Here is a 25,000-nt window from a genome sequence, read left to right as displayed (position 1 = left end):
GGCTCTACCGGGACAACACTGCCATTTGCCAGGCAAGTGAACAGACAACAACCTCGAAGAGAACCATTCCACACCTCCCCTGGGGCCCGCGGGGAGCCATCGTTATCCGTACACACTGGCATGCACATGTTTAACAAACACACATGTACACATATGTACTTATATGCACTAATAATAAGCACTCAGTAATAAGCAATAGCTCAGTTAGGGTTATGACAAGTCACAAAGATTAGATTTACATACTGTAAATGCCATAGTTGAGCAAAATCAATAAAATATGTAAATAATGTTTAATAAGTAAAAATCTAACAGCATGTCTTTAATGATTAAACATGATATAACTAAATCGTGAGCCCTTGATTTCTCACCACACTGTTCCTCGGTGACACAGAATGCAGAATCAGCTCGGTGCAGGATGGTCCCACTCTTACACACACACTCCTCTCGAATGGAAGTACAGATGCTCTCCTCGTAATAATCCCGATTCTGACACGTCATCGTCTTGCACGTGTTCACGCATGGCTTGTACTCTTTTCCAAGAGGACACTTCAGAGCTGTCGTGTGTAAACATGCACACGATAAATAACGCAAAATGTACAAACACGATCTAGAGCTAGTGCGTGAGATCTGATACGTCTGTGATACACGTGAACACTCACGGCAGAAGTTACTTTTCCTCCAGCTGAAGCATATCTGGTGAGTGTAACAGATGGCCACATAAGCAGCAAGAAAGTCACACTCGTGCTCCTTGTAGTGCAGGTCACCTGCCCAGATTTTGTCACAGAACTGCTCCGGTGAAACCTACATACAAATATACAAAATTTACACTTCGACGTTCACTGACAGTAATAGTTTTATAAATATTTATATTTCTGTGCAGGACCTTGTGGTGGCACTTGGAGAAGGGGCTCTGGTTGAGCATTTGAAAACATTTGGTGCAGTTTCCTGTGGTGCAGTTGTCTCCCACTCTCCGGAAGTAATCCGTCTCTTCGGATGTGTCCACCATCCAGCTGTGAAGAAACAAAGGTATGTCCTCCACATTTCGCATCACAGTCCCGTTAGGCAAACGTAAGTCATCTGCTGGGTTACCGTCACAACAGCCTGAAAGACAAAGCACACATTTGTCTTAAACCCTCTCGAACATTTGAGAATTTAAAAAGATTTAAATTATCCATTGATCAAATCTGCTATACATCGAAATGTTTGTATAACACACACACACACACACACACACACACTGACCGCAGAGGCCTCTAGTGGAGGTGTTATCAGGGGCACCATACTGCAGGACCATGATACCGGTGCTGTGGTACCACTGGATACTGATTCCACTGGGTGTGTGAATGATGTACATGGTCCCTGTGTCATCAATGTGCAGGTTCAATCTGGTGAACGGCAGCCGAGCTGTGATCTGGTTCACAGACACCTGCAGCCAGGAAAAGAAGCATTACAACTTAAGGAAAATATTAAAAATACAACACAAATAAAATAATTTCTTTTTACAAAAACGTGGCAGTGACAAGACACAAAAGATTAGTAGTTTAAATGAGGAATAAACTCAGTGAGTGAAAAACAATTTCAATATGATGAAATAGAATAGAATAGGATTATATATTATTTATTTATAGAATAGAATAGGGTATGATTATATGTCTAGCAAGTTAATGTTATTAGATAGCTTTGTACTTTGCGGTCAAGGCGACTGATCATGATCCTGTAGGCATGAGTGGTTATGTTCAACTTCTTAAAACACAGGCCAGACGTTCCACCAGTAGGAGTCTATCAGAGAGAGAGAGAGAGAGAGAGAGAGAGAGAGAGAGAGAGAGAGAGAGAGAGAGAGAGAGAGACAGAGACAGGGAGAGAGAGAAAGAGAGAGAGAGAGACAGACAGAGAGAGAGAGACAGAGACAGAGAGAGAGAGAGAGAGAGAGAGAGAGAGAGAGAGAGAGAGAGAGACAGAGAGAGAGAGAGAGAGAGAGAGAGAGAGAGAGAGAGAGAGACAGAGACAGAGAGAGAGAGAAAGAGAGAGAGAGAGAGAGACAGACAGAGAGAGAGAGACAGAGACAGAGAGAGAGAGAGAGACAGAGAGAGAGAGAGAGAGAGAGAGAGAGAGAGAGAGAGAGAGAGAGAGACAGGGAGAGAGAGAGAGAGAGAGAGAGAGAGAGAGAGAGAGAGAGAGAGAGAGAGAGAGAGAGAGAGAGAGAGACAGAGACAGAGAGAGAGAGAAAGAGAGAGAGAGAGAGACAGACAGAGAGAGAGAGACAGAGAGAGAGAGAGACAGAGAGAGAGAGAGAGAGAGAGAGAGAGAGAGAGAGAGAGAGAGCGACAGAGACAGAGAGAGAGAGAGAGAGAGAGAGAGAGAGAGAGAGAGAGAGAGAGAGAGAGAGAGAGAGACAGAGAGAGAGAGAAAGAGAGAGAGAGAGAGAGACAGACAGAGAGAGAGAGACAGAGACAGAGAGAGAGAGAGAGAGAGAGAGAGAGAGAGAGAGAGAGAGAGAGAGAGAGAGAGAAAGAGAGAGAGAGAGAGACAGACAGAGAGAGAGAGACAGAGAGAGAGAGAGAGAGAGAGAGAGAGAGAGAGAGAGAGAGAGAGAGAGAGAGAGAGAGACAGAGACAGGGAGAGAGAGAAAGAGAGAGAGAGAGAGAGACAGAGAGAGAGAGAGAGAGAGAGAGAGAGAGAGAGAGAGAGAGAGAGAGACAGACAGAGAGAGAGAGACAGAGACAGAGAGAGAGAGAGAGAGAGAGACAGAGAGAGAGAGAGAGAGAGAGAGAGAGAGAGAGACAGAGACAGAGAGAGAGAGACAGACAGACAGAGAGAGAGAGAGAGAGAGAGAGAGAGAGAGAGAGAGAGAGAGACAGAGACAGAGAGAGAGAGACAGACAGACAGAGAGAGAGAGAGAGAGAGAGAGAGAGAGAGAGAGAGAAAGAGAGAGAAAGTGAGAGAGAGAGAGGGGTAAGATCGAGCACAAATAAAGACATAAACACCCAAACTACTGTATTTTCATACTGACAATAACATTTTTAATAACAACAGTAAACTTACAGGTCGTCTAATGTAGTTCACACTCTGAAACACCAAAAGAATGAATTAATATATGAGAAAAAAGAAAAGTCATGTTTTTATGTTTCTATAGGAACGTTAGTGTGTGTTGTTCACCTCACTGGTGGGGCATTTCTCCACATGTCCGACAATGTTCTCTCGGGGCAGGTGGACCAGTATATAGGAGCCGTTATCATACAGAGCAACGTTGTTCCCGTCAAATGTGATCACACGAAGGTCTGAGATTATAGAGCAGCGGCCTGACGGTACACACACATCAGTATCAGTGTCGCTGTTTGTCTAAGTCTAAGACGTTCAGCCGTGAAAAGACTGTAGCTGGTCTGTTGCTGCGTATAGTGATACTAACATATTGACCCTAACATTGTTGGGACTGTAATACAAATGCTTCAGGTTGAGCAGCTTTAGTTGATGTGCACAGGGGTCCCTTTCTACTCCTGCATAACAGCAGATGAGCTACAGGCAATTCTACTGTATACGATTACAGTTTTGAGCTATATGTAAAATTTGATCCTCTAATAATTCATTAAGATATCGTCGCTGTCGGGCGGAAACCTCGTATCTCCAAAACCGTTATTTTTCAGGAAATTAAAAAAACGCCGTACCTTATCTGCAGTACACAGGGTTTAGTCCGCGTTGCAGTGGATTGTCTTGCGCTAAATTCCTGTCCTCAGACGAGCACCAGAACTAGCGGGGGTCAAGATTTTTTTTTCTTTGAGCCCAGTGTTTTGAAGACATTTACCTCAGAAGACGTGTTGATTCGTCGCGACTCTTCTTGAGGAGAAATATGCCGTGAAGCTCTCCCGCGGAGTGAGGAAGAGGTGGACAGTTGAAGTGTCCAATGGAGTTATGAGATTTGCGCTCAAACTATTTTCAAGACTTTAGATTGGTTAATAACTTGTAAAAATAACAGACCCACGTGGGGACTGACCAATAGCTTCGATATGTGAAAAAATATGAAATTGACAAAATTTGGACATACGAGGTTTCCGCCCGACAGCGACGATATGATGTCTAGTGTCTAAACAGAGAAGTAAAAGGTGCGTGTCTTACAGGGACAGCGCCACAGAGGACAGCAGGGGTCTGTGTTGATCTGAATGGGCATGCCCAACAGGTTACACTGCGGTTGGCTGATGTTGAACCTGCAGTGCTGAGAGGAGTTGTGTAGCATCAGCTGACCATTAAAGCAGATATACTCACTGCACTCATCAACTCTCACAGAGTACGGAGGCTAAACAGGAAAAGAAAACACCCACAGAAAAACACATTACATACCACACTTCCTTAATATTCCATAATACATAATGGTTTGAACTAAGAAACCGTCCAGATAAGATGATAAATTGCCCAATGACAGAATGTTTGCCAGTAAATTCATTTGAAACGCACCACAACCCTTTAATCCCACCCCACATTAGTGATGTGGCCACATTGGCAGCAGGGCAAGGGAATGCCTCAAGCTACAAGGAGGTATTGAATCTCAGACATGAGGTTTTACTACATTTCATCTTTTTTTTAGATTAAGTTAACAGCAAATAAAAGATGATTTTTGAGCAGAATAAAAGACTGTTCAGTTTGAAAAATGAAAAGTACCACAGTAACAAACATTTTTTGGGTTTGGTATTCTGTTTTTCATTTGGTTTGTCCTTCTATAATGCTGACATGCGTAAGAAAATGTTTATATTTAACTCTAAGCTCACCGTGCAGGGTCCGGTAGGGAGCACGAATGCAGGAAGGCTGGTTGTTGCACTTAGTGTCGTGGGAGCTGTGGAGGGGGCAGTAGGAGTAGTCTCTGGTGTTGTTTCTGCTGTCGACGTGAAAATAAACTCCTCCTCGGTTACTGTGGAAACAGGGGCTGTCTCTGTGGTGATAAGGGGGGTTGTTGTAATAGGCTGAGTGGTGACAGGAGTTGTAGTAGTGATGACGGTGGTTGATTCCTCTGTTGTGGTTAGTATCTCTGTAGTGGTGGGTGGCAGTGTCGTGGTAACTGAGGTAGTCGTAGCAGGCGTGGTCGGCTTAGTGGTCGGAAGAGTCGAGGTAACTACAGGGCTTTCTGTTAGTGGTGGAGAGGATGTAAGTATTTCAGGAGTTGTTATTAAGGTGGTGGTGGTGGTGGGGGATGTAACAAAAGCTTGAGTTGTGCTAGTGGTGACTTCAGTGGTGGGAGCAGTGGTTGTTGTGGGAGTAGTCGTGGTGGACGTAGTGCTCGTGGTTGTAGTCACGGTTGTCGGAACCATTGTGGTAGGAGCTGTGGTGGTTCTGTTCGATCGAGTCACAAACATGTAAGGAGTAGGAGTTGGCGAAAGTATTATACCTGCAAAGAAACCGTTTCAATCAAAAAGCAGAATTTCACCAAACTCATAAGGAAATAAATGTTGAAAAAGCAGATGTTGGTGGTGCTCACAGTCTTCTTGGTACACACACCGCCTCGTGACTTCATCCAACACCATGGTTTTGGGACAGTGGGGGAAACAGCCTTCGACACTGCACACACACACACACACACACACACACACACACACACACAGGGTTTCAGTGCCATGAGTGCAGTACCACTGATACTTTTACACTGAGATTTAAGAGCACTCTTACTATTAAAACTCATCTGTTACTCTCGCATATACACAAACATCAAAAAATATAACTTGGTTTTATTTCACACATGCCACTAGGGACAGTAAGAACCCTCTGGATATCTTCATATGCAGATGTGTATTAATGGGTGATGTTATAGAGACCTCAGAGTCAACCAGAAGCCTGGTCATCTCTAAACATCTTTCCAGTTAATCTTATGGTGTGTCGGTTCCTCACAACGTTGTTGCATTCGTTATCCAGGTGAATCTCAATGTCCCTGGTGGTGCTTTATATACTAGACCAGAAGCTTTATATACTAGACCCTTCAAATTTTCTCAAGTGCATTAAATTCTGAATCTTACAGAGGCAAGAACTGGCAGCGTGTGGCATCAGGATCGTTGCATGTTTTCACACATCCGCTGGCACATGCGTGGTATTTCCACTCACACATCAGTCGATACGGAATCACAAAACTGCTCTCTGAAACGTGCAAAGTGGAAAAGTTAAAACAGATTTTTAAAAAATGTACAAGATACTTCCATTAAAAAGCACTGAATATGTGAATATGTGAGAAGCGTTAAAGGTGTGTAGACTAACGTGCTTCTGGAAACTTTCTTACCCTCGATATTAAAACTGCTGCTGGCCTTGAAGGAGTTTGAGTTGTCATAGCTCTGTGCACGTACATGTGTGTGCGTAAGTGTAATGAAGACCCCCTTCTGGCTGTGCAGCTCAAATGAAGTTCGCCCTGGTAACCACAATGCCTGGTGATGAATGAAAGTTGCCTGACGACGAAAGTCCTCGTCGGGTCTCCAGCGCTCCAGACGCACAACGCGACTGGGTGTGACACACAGGAAGTAGTTTGGGCGCTCAGCAGACTCCAGTGAGACAGTCGGGAGTCCTAAAGTCCAGAGAAGTAGAACAAAAAGATCTTTAAAGCTCTAATATTCTGTATAGCTTTTAAAACAAAACTGTAAACTTTTTTGTCTCATCAACAAGTGTGTAGTTGTTTTAATAAATAAAATTTAATAGCCAGATGGTCTCCTGTGGTACATTTGTTATACAAGAGATGCCGTAGGAGCCATTTTTTTTTGCCCTGGGGACAAATTATTAGCTATTCCTATAAACCCATATTATTGACTATAATCAAACCTTACCGAACATTATGTCCATACATGATGTTGCAAGTTATTAACAGTCACTTAGAAGAGTCAGTGAGATGTTCTATAAAAAGAATCTATACACAAATATAATTGACTTGTTTATTTTCTTTAACGAATCGATGATTTTATTGCCATTCGATTCCAGCCCTGGTCACCACAAAATATAAATTAAACTACATGAATGTAAAAGTGTTCTCTCACGTGAAGCTCGGTCCTTGTAAAGTCCGCTGGTAATCATGAGGTTAAAGATGGCAGTTGTCTGGGCACTACTCTTTAGCACAGGAAACACCTCTCCACTACTAACATTCGCTCCAATCATGCACACAGAATCGTTCAGCTCAGTGGCGGACAAAGTGAACGGACCCTCACCCAACTCTGAACGCAGACACACATAAAAACAGATATGATGTAGGTAATGTAGACGGTATATGTTAAAAAGCTTCTCAAACATGACCGTGTCATATACAGTAAAGATATTAATGATGAAACAGAAGTTCTTTTCTATTTATGATATAAATATTTATCAATACAATTAACAAACTCAAACTTTTTTCACATCCTCTGTACAGCTTAAAGGTGGGGTCTCCGTTGTTTGAGAAATGCTTCAGAAAACTGAGTCGGGCCGCCAAACAAAACAAATACAAAACAAACGTGTAGCCAATGAGCAGAAAGGGGCGTGTCTTGTCAATATGCAGCAGAGAGAGTGTTCAGTGCGCATGTGTGACATTAGCAGAAAGCGGTTTTAACATTGACATGGAGGATAAAAACAAAGAAAGAAAGCGAAGAAAGGCTTACGATAAGGTAAGAAGTAGGACGTGTTAATATAGGATCAGCTTTCCAGCGCTGGAGAGAACTGAAGGAGCAGGAAGTTGGTCACATATTCACAGATTGGAGTTTCCTGAGTCAATAACTCCTGAGCTAAACACTGTTACTACACAAATAACACCTCTTTTCTATCGTAGTAATGTAGAGACGCAGCTACAACCGTGTTTTGTGTAGTAACAGCGTTTATCTCAGGAGTTATTGACTCAGGAAACTCCAATCTGTGAATATGTGACCAACTTTACTTAAGACGCCGAGGCGCTTTTTTCCTTCTCGATAGGTGAGTAACGTTGGTTTTGTTTTGTTACACAGAACTAATATATGTCTTTGTCCTTTACATGATTATACTTGTGTGTCAATTTTGCTTGTTTGTTTATCTGCAATCGGATTGTTCTTCCCTTCAGCTATGATAAAGACACGTTTCTTTCCATCAGTTGCCTGGGTTACGTATGTATGTGTGGGCGGAGCTATCAATACAGGGGTGGGACCCATTTGGGTTAGGTGGGTGTTTGTTTTGGTGATTTCAAATGTCAATATTGACCTTCAAACAACGGAGACCCCACCTTTAAGAATCGTTTGGGTTCATCCCCTGGAGTACAAACTTTTGTGCTTAATATTTTAATTGTGTAGCCAACTAAATATATGTTTAGCAGACAGAGGATAGTACAGACCTTGGTTGTAGTATTCGCAGTCATATGCTGTAAAAGAAACAAAAATCAACATCAAATGTATGTTCTCTTGTGATGAGAAGGTATGATGATGGACAGCAGTCTGAGGTCAGCAGGTCACTAGATCGTGGCACTGTTTGCATGTGTGACAGTGTGACGGTGTGTGTTCTTACGGCAGACGGTGGGAGATCTCCAGTGTACCGTGACGCCGTGTTGGCAGCACTTATGTGCGTATGCCGCAATACTGGTGCACAAACACTCGCAGTCACCCCCTCGATTGCAGTTACAGGTGTCTGTCAGGCAGTTTTTATAAAACCAGGTCACATCCACCTGGGGGTTTTGTCAGAGATTAGTCACACTAGTGAGCACAGAACAATGCAACAGGACAAGACACCAAGTGGCCGCTTAGCTTAATTTACACAGCCATTCAGTCCGTGCCAAGGGCATTATAAACAGGGCTAATGATACACACTGACACTGCAGTAGAAACAGAAATAAGAAAATGTATCTGGCATCTTTACATGTACATGTATTAACTATTACAATTTAACTAACAATTTTAACTTAAACACATGGGAACACCATATGGTTTTATTTTAACAGAAATGTATATTTTTTGCATAGAAATATATCTTATTTCATTAGAAAAAAAAAACTGATTGCACATAATGATATTTTCCTCATTCTGCTTATGAATTCTTTATTAAACTTTCCTTCTTTCTGTTTTGCACTAAAAGCCTCTGTAAATGATTTGCTCTAAGCCACAACACGTTTTTAGATGAAAAGTATTATAAAAATATATATTTTTTGGCCTAGAAATGACCATAAAATTATTGTTTTCATTCCATGGTCATGATCTTGTTTTTTTTTTTTTTTTTTTTTTTTAGATTTTCAGTATTGTTTAAATTGTAAATAAAATAATTTAGATTTAAATTTGCATTCATTCAATTAGGCTTTTTTTTTTTTTACTTTTTTTAAGCTAATTTGTGCACCTTTAATTTCCTTTTCTTAAAAAAACCCGCCCCCTGCTGGGCAATTCTGCAAAGTATTTTCTCATCACTGGGGAATTTTGCCCTTAGCCACACTGCTATCTGCTGGTGCATCACTAACAGACGTGCGTGTGTGTGTGTGTGTGTGTGTGTGTGTGTGTGTGTGTGTGTGTGTTCCATGGGTAAGCAATGACCTTTTTCTGTACAACACAGAACATATCTCTAAACTCCCAGTGGAGACACTCACCACATTGTGGCATGAAGCAAAAACATCACTGTAGAGAAGGCCGCACTCTCGCTTAGCGTATGGTTGTCTGCTCAGGTCCCCTTCACATGGTCTGCGCACTATAAAATCACTCTCACACTATGTACAACACATGCACACAAACAAAGCGCTGAGTTAAACAACTGTTAAAAAATCCCATTCTGACCCTAAGTGCCTTCTAATATTAGTTAAAATGATCTATGGTGAAAACTAACTAGCTAAAGTGTCATTTTGCATCAAATCGCAACATAAAATAGTGGCTGCTAGTTTTCAAACTTAAGTAAACTGTTAAATTAGCATTAAATTAAACAGGAACGTTGTCCTATAGTCACAGCTTTTAAGAGAGAAAAACTAGAGGAGACAGAAGATTAGAAGTGACCTCTTATTAATATGAAATGAGGGAATGGGAAGGGGGTTTTAGTTGTATCTATTAGAAACATGTAATAAATGATCAATCATACCACATTCACATGTCTATTGGCAGGTTCTCCTGTTAATTATCTGTCTATTTATTGACTAATTTTAACATGTATGCAGTATTACTCCCCAACTCCACCCTTCTGCACTCGTTTGTCTCTTACAGTATCTTAACTGCATGTAACGCCTGATTGCACTCACATACCTGGCCAAGAGCCCAGCTATTACCAAAAGCCTGAGCATTGCTGACCTCCATGTGCCCCGCTGTGGTCATGTCATTCACTGTCACCATGTCAAAGTTCCCACACATGCCACTAAACTGACCCTGAAGACAAACAAACACACAAACACAACACCCAGTTTGAATACTTTCAGTAAAAGTTGTTGAACGTAAAGGTGGTGCAACAGTCCAGGTATATTACAATAAAAACGTTCATAAGCTTTCTCTTGCCCCTCGACTAACCCCAGATCTCTGTTGAACCTACGCGTGAGTCACAGATATGAAAAAGTAGATGTTTCAGTGGGCCTAAGCCAGACATGTCCGTGGCACCACCATTTTCTATGGGGCAGTTTGCCAAGCTGAGCTCGATGACGTCAAGTGAATTTAGATCATGTTTTTAGATCAAGTTCAGATCGAGTTTACTCCCATAGAAATGCACCATTTAAATGTGACAAGTTTGTATGTACATTTGCTGACAGCTTGATATAAAACCGTATAATCAAGTCATTTGAAACAGGAAAAAGTATTGCTTTCATGGCTGAATTAACAAATCCTATAGCCAGAAAATACAGTGGAACACATTCCCAGAGGAGAGGAGGTTATTATAGCAGCAGAGGGAAATAAATGCAGAATAGGATGTTAAAAACGCACATATAATTGTGATGTGTTCAAATACATTTGTTTATATAATATATTACCCTGGACTTAACTTCTTGTAATATTATATGATTATATACTAATATTTCTATGACATCGGTGGCTCTAATGGTATAGCGTAATATTACTGGTAGCTATTTCAGATTCCTTAATTTTGTAATCTATAAAAGGTGAGGTAGTAACTTTAACCTTCCATCGTGGCCCGGCACGAATGTGGATGGTTGTTTTTCGATCCCACAGCACGGTCAAGTCGTGGTTAGGGAAATGGACCACGGTGTAGTAGCCTGCAGTCCACAGCTCAAATTCGTATCCTTTTCCAATCACAGTAGAGGGGCTCTGAAAATCCACCACAAACACAATGTGCACCACACATACAAACAGAGCAGGTGTACAACCATCCCTGAGAACAAACAGCCACAAGAGCACATTCATAATCATCCAAGGCTGCAGATGTACTGTATACGGATAACTTACGGGTCTGCCTGAGTTATCGTTGAAATAGATTTTAGTGAGGCCGACATAGACGAGCAGGTTCTTCATGCAGACTATTCCGCTCTCGTAGCAGTCTTTATTCTGAGCCGTAATAGAAATCTCTGTATCACCTACACTCTATTTGTGGAAAAAGAGAAATCAGGCGAAATATTAAAGGAATACTGCAGTGTTTTTTCAGTCTAATCTCATCTACAACTAATCTCTATCCACTTTATATCCAGTTTCGTTAGTAAGGTTAGCATATTAAACCTAATCTCAGTGTGTGTGTGTATTTGTGTGTGTGTGTGTGTGTGTGTAAGGTCTGTTTGTAGAGTCCGAGGGCTCTGTCCCCAGAGTAGATCAATGGGCTCCACCGAGACTTAGTGCCCTTTAACAGACACCAGAGTCCTTTCACTAACCCTGCACAGACAGACAGACAGACAGACACACACACACACACACACACACACCTACACACACAAGGCAGGAGCAGGGTGTGTTCCAGTGTGTAGGCTGATTGGGAACAGATTGCTCTTTGTTAACTGAGAGCTATTGCAAAGTTTGTGTGCTGTGTTCGTACTGGTTTGACATTCAGCTGGGCTCCATTACAGCAATCCTGCTCTAATTAAAAATCCACTCTGATTTTCCCAAGATTAGTAGCAGTGAGAGCCAATCCTTTCTAGCTATTCTATCCACCATGACAGCAAGTCGCAAAGGAGAGCTTGCTCACTCACACACCTTCATAGCCTCTTTGTTGGTATTAAAATCGTTTTGGCAAGTTTAAAGGTGTGTCATTGTAGATGTGATAAAAACATTCCACTTGTGGAAGCTGCTAAGCTCCTTTGCTAATAAATCCGATTTACTCACAAACGGTCAATAATGGGTGACACTTTGGACCTCTTAACTTAGCTGACACACTTGGGCTGTGTTCAAAATGTCGTGTATAAGTATTTGCCCCCTTGAACCTTTCCACAGATAGCAGCGTTACAACCTGGAAGTAAAATGGACTTCTGCATCTGTACAAAATAGCCCATAATATTTGGTTTGATGAAAAACTACACAGTTTATTTATCTGCACAGTTATTGCAAGATTATTTAGAAATAAAAGCAGTAGAATTCAATCACAAACTTTTCTTTTACATTGAGTTTCCACCCAATACAATATTATAAAATTATAATATTATAATGAACGCAACTTATTTATAGACACACATTCACACACACACACACACACACACACACACACACACAGCATTACCTTTATAAGGTAAACTTGGCAATCACTAACATAGTCATATTCTAGGCCGTCAAACGTGTGGTAATGACGATCGCTATACACGGTGCACACGGCCGGACAGGGAAAGTATGTGCAATTAAAGAACCCACGATGACACGCACTGGAAAGAAAATCAAGATACATCACGTTCAAAAAAGTGGCGATAAAGACAAATGGTTACCAAGAAACAACACCATATAAACACTGACCAGCGGTAACAGGGAGTGTCCACTGTCTGTCCTGGAAGATACTCTAGACCAAGCCAGACACATGGGCAGTTTTCTGGATAATAACACTCTCCATTATGACCAACTAACCTGTACATATTAAACACACACACACACACACACACACACACAATCATTATAAAACTTCCTTGTTAGATCTTATACAATCCAGTCATTCAATTAATTCCTTTTCTAGTCTGACAGAAAAATACAGATTACCCTGCTGGACATCCGCACCCAGACACACAGGGGGTCAAAGGGGGACAGGTAAGGTTCAGCATTAGGTTCCTACAGGTGACTTCACAAGCCACGCCCACACCAGACGGCCCTGCACCCTGCGGGCCCCTGCAGTTATAGTACACTTTTCCATTTGGACAATCATCTGTCTCAGGCTCTGAGTAGATAAATGTAAAAACAGTAAAGTAAGGAGAGGGTTTGTGATGTTTTACAATTCCAACACACTGCATTGACAAACAATTTACCGAAATTTAGATAGGCCTAATAATTTAGAAGGCTGAGAGTCAGAAGGCTGAGTCAGAAGGCTAAGAGTCAGAAGGCTGAGAGTCAGAAGGCTGAGAGTCAGAAGGCTGAGAGTCAGAAAGCTGAGAGTCAGAAGGCTGAGTCAGAAGGCTAAGAGTCAGAAGGCTGAGAGTCAGAAGGCTGAGAGTCAGAAAGCTGAGAGTCAGAAAGCTGAGTCAGAAGGCTAAGAGTCAGATGGCTGAGTCAGAAGGCTGAGAGTCAAAAGGCTAAGAGTCAAAAGGCTAAGAGTCAGAAGGCTAAGAGTCAGAAGGCTAAGAGTCAGAAGGCTGTGAGTCAAAAGGCTAAGAGTCAGAAGGCTGAGAGTCAGAAGGCTAAGAGTCAGAAGGCTGTGAGTCAGAAGGCTAAGAGTCAGAAGGCTGAGTCAGAAGGCTGAGAGTCAAAAGGCTAAGAGTCAAAAGGCTAAGAGTCAGAAGGCTGCGAGTCAAAAGGCTAAGAGTCAGAAGGCTGTGAGTCAAAAGGCTAAGAGTCAGAAGGCTGAGAGTCAGAAGGCTAAGAGTCAGAAGGCTGTGAGTCAGAAGGCTAAGAGTCAGAAGGATGAGTCAGAAGGCTGAGAGTCAAAAGGCTAAGAGTCAAAAGGCTAAGAGTCAGAAGGCTAAGAGTCAGAAGGCTGTGAGTCAAAAGGCTGAGTCAGAAGGCTGAGAGTCAGAAGGCTGAGAGTCAGAAGGCTAAGAGTCAGAAGGCTAAGAGTCAAAGACAGAATTTAAAAAGGAGCAATTTTAGCATTTACCTCTTTCTTCGGGCACACACTCCATACGACCGTTTCTACAGAGACTTAAAAAAACAAATGACATTAGATTTTCCATAAATAGTTAGCATACATAATAATTTTTACATAACATACATAATAGTATTACAGAATTAGCAAAACATTTAGCACAATAAAGACACTAATACAAGAGATACGCTTATAAAACAATTACCGTTTGCCACAATATTTACTCCTTGCTATAATACAGAAACTCTGTTTTACTCCTTTTACCCAGAACACTTTACAAACCTGCACACACACACACACACACACACACACACACACACACACTTACCATGGCCCAGAGGAGCTAAAGGAAACTTCTCCTGGCTGAAAGACTGAACCCATGAAGTAACAATGGCACTGAGAACTAAACAAGCGAACAAGCAACAATGACAAAAATGACTTAAAAAACAATATGTGACCTGAGAAATGTGTGTGTGTGTGTGTGTGTGTGTGTGTGTGTGTGTTTTCCTTACAGATGTACACAGCGCTGACGTGCATGATCATAGTACATCTCATCCATGCAGCCACACCCTTCAGCACAGTCTTCATCACACTCTTCATCACTACTCACTGACTGGCATGTTCTCCCACAACTCGTTGTGCAAGAGTGGTACATCATTCCTCCTAAGCAGATCATGCCTACACACACACACACACACACACACACACGCACGCACGCACGCACGCACACACACACATAACCATCATAACATCAGATTCTTCAACAATTAATGTTACAGGTTATTGTTTTATTTACACACACATTTTTTAAATATACATTAAAAATGTATTTCAGTATTTCGTTAAAAATATTAAATATAATTATATTGTTAATATTATAAGACAAAAGAATGTTCAGGGCTGTCTGCCTATAGTTCTAAGGTAGTGCCTACCTTAAGGTCTAAATAAAATATCTGTAATATAGGAGTTTTCATTAGGATAAAACCAAGTGACGTGACATACAGCTAAGTAGGGTGAATATGCAGAATTTGTTCTCTGCGTTTAACCCATCCAAAGTGCACACACACAGCAGTGAACACACAAACACACCGTGAACACACACCCGGAGAAGTGGGCATTTCTGGAAAATTGTCCCTAGTGTATGATTGCGTGAGTGAATGAGTGTGTGTGCCCTGCGATGGGTTGGCACTCCGTCCAGGGTGTATCCTGCCTTGATGCCCGATGACGCCTGAGATAGGCACAGGCTCCCCGTGACCCGAGGTAGTTCGGATAAGCGATAGAAAATGAATGAATGAATGAACAATTAAGGGTTAAGGGCCTTGCTCAGGGGCCCAGCGGTGGCAGCTTGCTGGACCCAGGACTTCCAATCGGTTGTCCAGCACCTTAACCACTAGGCTACCACATCCCCCACAGCCAACCTTTAATGACTTATTAAATAAGGCATAATTTTATATTGATTACAGACTTATTCATGCTTGTGGATGGTTATAAGGCAGAACACACAAACAAGTATGTGCTTGTGTTAATGGCTTAACAGTATTTGTGTGGTTTAACAGATAAAGATGTGAAGGAGTAAACTGACCACATTCGGAGACGTGTGCTCTGAAGTATATGGAGATGCCGTGTTTGGAACAGATGTAGGCGTAATGGGCAAGAGCAGTGCACAGACATCTACTGCCGCAGCGACAGGCTTGATAGCGGCACTGCTGGTGGTACACACCGGGACTCACGTACGAGTGGCATGCAGCAAACACGTCTCCAGTCAGAACATCACACAATGACGCATAGAACACTGCAACACAACAGGATAGGATCACAGCAGCAAGCAAAAAAAAATAAAAGCCCATGTTACAGTCATTGCATTTGGAAACGTCAGACTGCATTTTTATCTATCTGTAATTATCATTTGAATCAAATGTATTCCTTATAAGACGTTCCCAATATAATGCGATGCATTTGATTTGTAGGCTTTTTACCTTATTTTTCAATCTTGGAAATACAAACAGTTGCTTTAACAGTATGCCTCGGGTCATTACTCTGCCGCAAACTGAAGTCTGCGCCTCTAAATTCTGAGGCATTTACTTAGAGGCGCTAAGAACTTTATATTCATTTGAGAATCTTTTTTTTATGACTCAGGCAGTCGCATCAAGAGAACTAAGGCAATTTTTTCAATGTTGCGTGGTACTGAATTTTACAGATGAGATCATATATACAAATACGGGGCCTTAATATTCCTTAAGGGTTCATCTAACAAAACCAAACAAAATAAAATTTAAGCAGAATAAACAAGATACATGAATCATGTTGTTCATAAAGTCGAAATGTTATCTAGTCTAGATATCAATGCAGACTGTTAGATGAGATAGCTATGTATGAGATGTCTATAAATGACTATATGTACATACTATTTTGTTGGTTCGTCTCACAGGAGTCGATGATGGGGATGTTAACAGGGCTGATACATGCTGAAGACACTTTCCATGCATTGGCATGCAGCTGTGGTGTTCCTTCTATCATACCAGCTGGAGAGCTAGTACACAACACAGATCATTTATAAAATGTACACAAACACACTCACACACACAAGCCACAACTTCAAAGGTGATCATAAAATGTAGTGCCAAACAGAGAAGCACATACAGGAAGTCATCTCGCAGGTTGCCATTAAGTGTTCCACAGAGTCCCAGAGTGCCACCTGTCCATGTGCTTTCCAGCTGCACATAGATTCGCCCACCCTGCCAGTCATAATGCAGCTTCAGTCCAAAGGAAGCTCGCAGGCCCACAAACGCAGACGTTAGCCTGCGCACAGACACTACGTCTAACAAACACGCACACGAATACGTTAACCGATCCGTTATGTATTAACTTACTGTAAAGACTGAATCGAAAACATTGAAATCTGGCGGTAAAATAATGAATAAGGATAAACAATAAACAGGAACTGCTAAAATAATTATAGCCGAGAGTGCTTATTTTGTTGTGGTCTGTTGAAACAAAATGGCATCATCTGAGTGGAGACAATATTACATTGAAGAAGCCAAGAGTCATTACAAAAAAAGAGTAAAGCACCTCCAAACCTCAAAAAGAAAAGATGCTGTAATAAAAAAGGATACGGTTGTAAGCTTACCATTTGAGTAAGGTAGACTGACAGCCATGCTGGCCCCAATAATGACCTCTCCTTCTCTATTGAGGGTGACCTGCCTGCTGACATCTTCATCCACCACCAGAGTCACTGAGTGACTGCAGGAATCTTCCTGAGACTGACACGAACCCCAAATTAAACATTATATTATATGTCCTTCGGTCGTGTTAATTTGAGCATAAATTATATGTCCCCAAAATGACTTTGACTGTCATGTAAATTAGGTGAAAACACCCAATTTGCATATTCATTAAGGCAAACTTATAACACCTGCTGATATAAATAAAGCTCAAATCATATAAAAAGCTCAGAATTTGCATGTTTATACACTCATCACAAAAAAAAAATCAATCAGAGCTTGGGTCTTTCTTGTTCCAGCAATGACCAGACTAGAGAAAATAAAATATGTTTATAGATGTCACATGTCAAGAAAATCTCCCAACCTGCTGTAAGTGCTCCCACCGATGCTAAGAGATTTACATACAACAATTTACATACGAGATTCTACACTCTATTCTTTAACACTAAAGAAGGGTGGAGAAAAAAAAGAAAAAAAGATTTTTCATGCAGAAATAAATCATGCAGTGATTCTGCAGAATTAAACAGCTTGATATCTTTATTTTACACATATATTGATGCCCTAAAGCACGGGCTTCCGATCTTATCTTCAAGGAGTTGTATGAGTCGTATAAAGAGTCGTAATTCTGACCGATCAGGAACCACTTCGATTCCACCGGTATAATAAGTTTTGTCAGACGTTTGCTGAATTGTTGGAATTAAACCTACTGTAAAACCAGCTAATCTCCGCTTCTTTAAAGAACATATGTGGACATGAAATATAGGCTTTACTGGTGTACTGGCTTAGACACACACACACACACACACACACACACACACACACACACACTTACCTCTCCACATGCTGCATATTGCACAGTGACAGTAAACTTGGTGTTGCCACGGCTCTTCACCAGTACGTACTGGCATTTGCCCGTGTGCATGTAAATGCGGCCATCGAACGTGGTCACATAAGTGTCACCCATCACCGTACACTCCGCTGGCATTTAACACACACATACACAGAAATACTCAGCTAAACTAATACATCATTTTTCCATATGTTTAAAAACATTATGGCCATGCAAAAAACACAGGGATTAGACCACATGAACACGGAAGAGGAAAAGCAATCTTACAAGTGCAATTGCTTTCAGTGCAGTTCCATACTCCTCCTAAGCAGACACTGAAAACATAACGACAGGAAGACAGAGAATATAAATTGACAAAATGCCACCGCAACACAAAAAAAATAAAATATGAAAGGACATCCTCAATGCACGAGCTCTTACGCACAGTGTCAAATATTCATCTACTGTATTTCTATGGAAAATCATATTACAGGATGTACATTTAAAAATGTTTTAGTTTATGTGGTATTAAGGCAAAATAGTACATAGGAGAAATGTAAATGACCCAGTTAATGGACTGAGTGAAGCCTAAGATTACTGATGAAATATAGTGGGGCTTCTTGGATAGATTACTTGCAATGACCAAATATGTCATAAACCAAGCCAATGAGCCAGATGTGCCCTGTTTAAACTCTTACTTCAATTTAGACAAATTTACAAAAGCGATATTATTAAAATAATACATCATAACACGATATATCACAATGCAAATATGTGATGATATGGAAATGTGCAATATTAGCATTCTATGAATTATGCATCTAATGCAATTGGACTATTTGAACACCAGAGGTCCCAAACTCTCAAGCACGGCTATTATTGGGTTTATTACCAGACACTACAGCCCTGCTCCAAAACATGACCCAAAGGATAAGCTGTGCCATGATATACACATGGACACTGAGACACCGCTATACACGTTCCATTCTGTAGAATCAACCCTGGAGTGAAAATAGAGAAGAAAAATGAGGGAAATTTATAAACAGATACAAAATACCAATTTCCAGCAAAATTACTGAGCACTGAGAACCAGTTCTCCTTGATATAACGCTCTATGAGGAAAGACTATGTCATTATAATTACCATCGGGGCAGTAGCACCCATCCAGACAGTGCAGGTTGGTGCCTAGACACTCTTTTTCAAAAGTGCAGGTGGGGGGGCAGCAACTGATACAGTCTCTATGGACAAAGCTATCTTCACATCCATCCGCTGTAACACACAACATAACAATATTCTATATGAATGCTCGATTATGCGAGCAGACGGGTCCCAAACTCGAAAAGTGAAAATGTTATAGTATATCATTTATATAAACAACACAATAAAAAGTGAAAGTGACGTGACATACAGATAAGTATGGTGACCCATACTCAGAATTCGTTCTCTGCATTTAACCCATCCAATGTGAACACACACCCGGAGCAGTGGGCAGCCATTTATGCTGCGACACCCGGGGAGCGGTTGGGGGGTTCGGTGCCTTGCTCAAGGGCACCTCAGTCGTGGCCGGCCCGAGACTCGAACCCACAACCTTAGGGTTAGGATTCAAACTCTCTAACCATTAGGCCACGACTTCCCCTTAATATATATATTGTTAAATAATACAGACAACACAGATTGTATTCACTGTATGAGCTAATTAAAGGCAACCATCAGCATCCTTTCCAATTTTCAATCTAGCATTTAGACCGATACCCCAATATCGATACGCAATATCAGATCAGCGCATCCCTTGATAACACGTCAGAACGAGTATTAAGTCCATAGGTACTGTTTAATACACTGAAGATTGCGAGAATTGCTTTTCAGTAACCTGTTAAATGTTTAATAAATGAAATAGACGAGACTGACCGCACGTAGGGAAGCTGTCTCTCCATTCTCGGACTGGATAACCCACATGGGAGCAGGCCCTGGTGTATTCGACAAGCGTCCGGCAAAATGTTTCTTCCTCATGTGAGCTGAAAAATGTACAGTGTCAAAATCACTATACATCCTCAGATATAAAGGTAGCAAACGGATAAATTATACACCTTTGGCTTATACTGTACATATCTTTCACATGCAAACGACTTAAGGTACCTAACTGGACGACAAAGGGAGAAGAGAGAGCATGAAGGTGAAGCAAACATCCAAAGTATGAATAGATAAATATAGAAATATCAAACTAAACATCTGGAATTTGCACTTCTTTGCAATTTTACTCAGCAGCTGTACCTGAACATCTGCATAAATTCAAGTGTCATCATTTTATTCACCCTATTAAACATATTCAGTTCTGGGAGAGAGAAAGTGTGTGTATATATATATATATATATATATATATATATATATATATATATATATATATATATATATATATATATTGTTAAAAAATGTATATTTGATGCTATTGCCTGCTCATGATTCATTTCTTAGCTTCTGCGATAGAAATGCTGAGTATAGCTAGTGCGAATGTTCACTCTCGTCCAAGTGCTAAAATTTAACTTCACTTCAAATGCAGCATTTAAAGGAACTTTAGCGCAATAGGGCATTGAATTCTGGGTTCAGGGTTTGAATTCTGCATATCATATAAACACATACACACATGCACACAAATTCTGGTTTTACTTACACACATAGATCTGAAACACAGCTGGCAACAAAAGGATTGGGATCTATATGCTCATGGCAGGAGATGAAAGGAAAGAAAAGCAAAGCACTGCACTTCTCGATGGCATCCTGTGTGAGGGACAGAAAACATGTTGTCTAAATACACTGACTAAATATTAAATACTGAAGTGAAGTGCCATTTTATGTTTGACAAAAACAAACAAAAAAGCGAAACAAACAGCATGTTTGACCATCACACTGATGTCCTACACACTTACATCCATTTCGGACTCGTATGAGCATGGTCCAGGAAAGTCGTCATCTATAGCAGGACAAGGTGGCTCATGAGGAAGATCCACCATCCAGCTGTTCCCAAACTCAGCAACATCATCCGTTTTTATACCTTAAAGTAGAACAAACGAAAGCTAAACCTGAGAACTGTTTTGATATAGAGATTAAGTCTCTATCTAGGATGCAGGAGACAAACAAAAAAATGATGTAATAAATTTATACCGATTCCTTTTATATCAATCGCTGGAACATTTGAGCTCGTCCTTTCATCTGCATTACTCGTGTCACGACATTAATAAACCCCAAGTCAACATGCAGAACTGATGTAATTCATCTGAAATGGTTGCTGATAGACACGGTAAGTATGTCTCAGGCTGTTTGTCTCACCGTGACTGCTGCTGAGATCATCTGATCCGTCATCATTGTAGTTTCCGCACAGGCCACAAGGCCGGCCTTTGTGCTCCTCTGTCATTTTGAGGTAGACGCCAGAGCTTCCATCCCATGCCAGAGAAAAGCCAAACGTGCTCTTCACCAGGATGTAGTCAGCGAGTCGCTCGATAAAGACATTGTGAACCGTCTGAGGCAAAGTCAATCTACAGGAGCAGAATAAGAACAAAATTAAAACGCCAGAGAGACTTCGCTTTCATTATAAAAGCCGGAAAAGGTCTGCGGTGAATCAGGATGAGCAACAGAGTCAACTTTAGTGACTCATTGTATTGTGTAAAAAGAAAGAATTCTAATCTTATAAAGAGTGTTAAGAAATAAGAATAAATACATCGGTTAATGTACTTTTACTTCACTTTTTTTATTTATTAATAGGTCTAATTAGACTAACCTCTGTTCCCCCTTCAGTACCCGGTAGCCTATAATGTGGATCTCCTCCTCGTTAGGAATGAAAAGACTGAGAGAACGAGTACAAGAGTACACCGAGCCATGACAGGAACGACTGTTGTGAACCTGCCATTCAGAGAAAGACAGAGAGAAAGTCAGATAAATGGAAAGGAAGGCAAAAAAAACGAAGCATTCGGAATGTCGTCGTTTCTGTTTTGAAATAAATGAATGAAAGCTATTCTTTAAAACAATCCAAAACAATGTTTATCAAAGTTTAAATAAAATGTATGTTCGATATGTGACGATCTCAGAGAAGGTAAAATGTCACAGTAAATAAAAAGAGACTCTATAGTTTTAAGGTGGTCTGTAGCTCAGCTTCACCTAAAGGGGAGCTGTAAAAGCATCTATAACTCACCCACACAGTATACTGGGGCTCTGGTGAGTGACAGTCTTTGGCCAAGATATATGAACATGTTCCAGGGAAGTAGTAGTACATCCCATCGAATGTCTCAAAGTGGTGTTGACCCCATGAGCGACAAATCCCATCCCGGTCCTGCCCGAGATTGGGAACTGAAATTAACAAAGACGTTTGTTTAATTACAAAAATCACGTCAAGCATTGTACAGTTTAATATCTACTGCAAATCCTAATATCTAATGAAAAGCTCTTATAATACCTGACATCAAATTAACTAAAGGACTAAGGAAGAGAATGAGGCATTTTCCTTCCGAGCAAATCCAAAAAAGTCACTAAAGACACACACACACACACACACACACATTCTAACCATTATCTAAATTAAAACCGTTAAATAAATATTTTTTTTAATGAAAAAAGAATCACAAAGAATCACAAACAAAATAGTATCTGCACATCAAAGCACATTCCTTTTTAAAGATTATACCTTAATTTTGTTATATAAAAAAAAAAATATTGTGTCAAAGTCTAAATCTGGTTGTACAATTAATCTGTGTAATAAAAAGTTACTTACATTATAATCATATTAGTTATATTTGTTCTGGATAAATGAATAACTCATAAAAGTGCTATATTTCCCCACAAAGTTTCTCTTTTGTTAATACACTTGTCCAAGTACCCCTAGGAGCACACACACACACACACACACACACACACACACACACACACACACACACCTTTTCATAAAAACTATTCTACAAAATTAAGGAACAATTAAAAAGATCTATGTTGTAAATCTGTATTGTTTCTTGTTGTATTTAAGATTATGATTACGGATAAAAATAAGAAAATAAAAAGTACTTCCTGCATCACACTCATGGTCTTGACCTGTTACTGCCCTGGACACACCTGGGTGCTTTATGGTAGGTCTATACCTGGTTAATTTAACATATGTACAGAGGGTCTTTGTCAGCAGCACTTTTCTCTAAGCACATTTGTAATCCAATGCCAGCAAATTCACAGAAGAAATGAAGCATACTTGCTGGCCACAGATAAAAGTGCACTGTGTATTACATTTGATTAAGTCATTTATACTGACCTTACCGTTTTACAATTCCGATTCGTTTTAAGATACGGTTTACGGTAAAGTGAGTGCATTCGAGTCCATTCGCAGTGAATCATGATACTGTATTACTGAACTGATAAAAAGTTTGTTTCATCAAAAAGAACTTGTTCTTTTATTTACTGATTCTGACTAAAGCAGAAGCTCAAAATTCAGGGTTCTGTTGTAGACTTCTTTATTTCTTAACAGTGCTTTACGCTATAAAACATTGTACCTTATGGCTTAAACACAGGGACTCTGGTTTTATGTACAGTGGCTAACACAAAGTAGGCACATAGTCTTACACAATTTTATCATCTAACTATTTCTCAACCTATTATAAATCATTGTTTCGCCTCAACTACAATCACAACCTTAAAAAATCCATTTGTTTTTAAATTACAGATCTGCAGTTTTCATCACATCACCTCACCTGGTAATAAATAAACACTGAACATTCTAATTTATTATTGAATCTTGCAATTTCAAGCCTTTTCTTATATTCGTGTTTATATATATGCTTGTTTTTTATATAAAAAAATATACATTTACTGTACTGTATATATCCTTCGTTAAAATTGCCGAATATGTTGAACGTGATTTGTACTGATTGAGTCCAACAGCACATGTTAATGACAGACTGACAGACTGAAGCTTTTAAATATTTTCATAAAGTATATCGAATGTTTTGAAAAGCAAAACACAATTTAAAAACTATACTATGTGAAAATCAAGTGTAATATTAAGGCTTACTCTTTACTCTACACAATTACAAATATAAAGTCTGTAGTAATATAAGTATAGAAGTATACTGATGTCGTATGACTATAGGGTTCAATAGTTTGCATTATGCTTAGCACAAATTATAAAATGAAGAAATATTTATAGTGACGAAGCTTTTTATTGTATGTGTATCAAATGCGTTCAGAGAAAATGAAAACTTTTGAAATAGTGCACTTTTAAATATTTACTTTTTTTTGTTGGTTTGTTTCTCAGTCGTTTATGTACCATTAATTGATTAAAATAATATAACACAATATTTAAGCTTTTTTGCATGCTTCAAAAATGAGTCATAGTACCTTTAGTAGGTTCTACTAGGAAGGAAGTTGTCTGCATTTTTGCAGCATTTGTGTTACTGAGATAAAGTCTGTCCCATTTGGAGGGCAGCATAAGGACATAAGTCTAAGGTTCCACATTTGGCTAAAATATCTAAAGCGACGAACGAGGGCTGAAAACTTGTAACTCTGTGCTTTAATATTGAGTTATAAAACATATGAAAAAATAATAGATGAATAACTAGGCAAATATTGGTTATTTTTTGAGCTTATGGCTTTATCGCGATGCATCATGGGTAATCAATGTTTAATTTATAATGACAGTGCAAAGTTCAATTTTTTAAATCAATGCCATGGATATTATTGGAAGGTAGAAATAAATGTAATTGTAAGTAATATTTTATTTTTTTCTCCTCTTTTAATAGTTCTTAAAATCACTATAGGATTCATAAAAATCAACAATTTTGTGTTACTTTCAGGTTTCTGGGAGATAAGCATGTCATTCTTTTGAACCTCAGACTCACCAGCTTTATTTTGTTTGGTGTGTGTG

General features: G+C 40.0%; 1 protein-coding gene across 1 annotated transcript in view; it reads right to left on the bottom strand.

Moving 5' to 3' along the window:
* Positions 1 to 25,000, bottom strand: part of otogl (otogelin-like) — a 34,465-nt gene that overhangs the window by 9,091 nt on the left and 374 nt on the right. The window contains exons 3-41 of the mRNA XM_060878600.1: positions 22,292 to 22,446; positions 21,881 to 22,002; positions 21,433 to 21,638; positions 21,033 to 21,157; positions 20,777 to 20,883; positions 20,017 to 20,123; positions 19,252 to 19,377; positions 19,001 to 19,109; positions 18,397 to 18,443; positions 18,112 to 18,257; positions 17,186 to 17,318; positions 16,699 to 16,876; positions 16,464 to 16,588; positions 15,641 to 15,850; positions 14,590 to 14,736; positions 14,387 to 14,461; positions 13,023 to 13,197; positions 12,786 to 12,893; positions 12,559 to 12,697; positions 11,304 to 11,438; positions 11,013 to 11,165; positions 10,158 to 10,271; positions 9,518 to 9,634; positions 8,455 to 8,611; positions 8,285 to 8,311; positions 6,993 to 7,166; positions 6,251 to 6,529; positions 5,994 to 6,111; positions 5,462 to 5,541; positions 4,758 to 5,371; positions 4,111 to 4,288; positions 3,157 to 3,299; positions 3,043 to 3,066; positions 1,687 to 1,779; positions 1,243 to 1,426; positions 884 to 1,101; positions 660 to 801; positions 369 to 554; positions 1 to 115 (exon numbers count right to left, since the gene is read on the bottom strand). The exon at positions 1 to 115 is cut by the window's left edge and continues 98 nt beyond it. Of these exons, the coding sequence (XP_060734583.1) occupies positions 1 to 115; positions 369 to 554; positions 660 to 801; positions 884 to 1,101; positions 1,243 to 1,426; positions 1,687 to 1,779; positions 3,043 to 3,066; positions 3,157 to 3,299; positions 4,111 to 4,288; positions 4,758 to 5,371; positions 5,462 to 5,541; positions 5,994 to 6,111; positions 6,251 to 6,529; positions 6,993 to 7,166; positions 8,285 to 8,311; positions 8,455 to 8,611; positions 9,518 to 9,634; positions 10,158 to 10,271; positions 11,013 to 11,165; positions 11,304 to 11,438; positions 12,559 to 12,697; positions 12,786 to 12,893; positions 13,023 to 13,197; positions 14,387 to 14,461; positions 14,590 to 14,736; positions 15,641 to 15,850; positions 16,464 to 16,588; positions 16,699 to 16,876; positions 17,186 to 17,318; positions 18,112 to 18,257; positions 18,397 to 18,443; positions 19,001 to 19,109; positions 19,252 to 19,377; positions 20,017 to 20,123; positions 20,777 to 20,883; positions 21,033 to 21,157; positions 21,433 to 21,638; positions 21,881 to 22,002; positions 22,292 to 22,446 (5,791 nt within the window). The remainder of the gene's footprint in view (positions 116 to 368; positions 555 to 659; positions 802 to 883; positions 1,102 to 1,242; positions 1,427 to 1,686; positions 1,780 to 3,042; positions 3,067 to 3,156; positions 3,300 to 4,110; positions 4,289 to 4,757; positions 5,372 to 5,461; positions 5,542 to 5,993; positions 6,112 to 6,250; positions 6,530 to 6,992; positions 7,167 to 8,284; positions 8,312 to 8,454; positions 8,612 to 9,517; positions 9,635 to 10,157; positions 10,272 to 11,012; positions 11,166 to 11,303; positions 11,439 to 12,558; positions 12,698 to 12,785; positions 12,894 to 13,022; positions 13,198 to 14,386; positions 14,462 to 14,589; positions 14,737 to 15,640; positions 15,851 to 16,463; positions 16,589 to 16,698; positions 16,877 to 17,185; positions 17,319 to 18,111; positions 18,258 to 18,396; positions 18,444 to 19,000; positions 19,110 to 19,251; positions 19,378 to 20,016; positions 20,124 to 20,776; positions 20,884 to 21,032; positions 21,158 to 21,432; positions 21,639 to 21,880; positions 22,003 to 22,291; positions 22,447 to 25,000) is intronic.

This window comes from Tachysurus vachellii, chromosome 9 (assembly GCF_030014155.1).
Source record: "Tachysurus vachellii isolate PV-2020 chromosome 9, HZAU_Pvac_v1, whole genome shotgun sequence".
NCBI classification, from domain to species: domain Eukaryota; kingdom Metazoa; phylum Chordata; class Actinopteri; order Siluriformes; family Bagridae; genus Tachysurus; species Tachysurus vachellii.
This window is presented reverse-complemented; position numbering and strand designations above follow the sequence as displayed.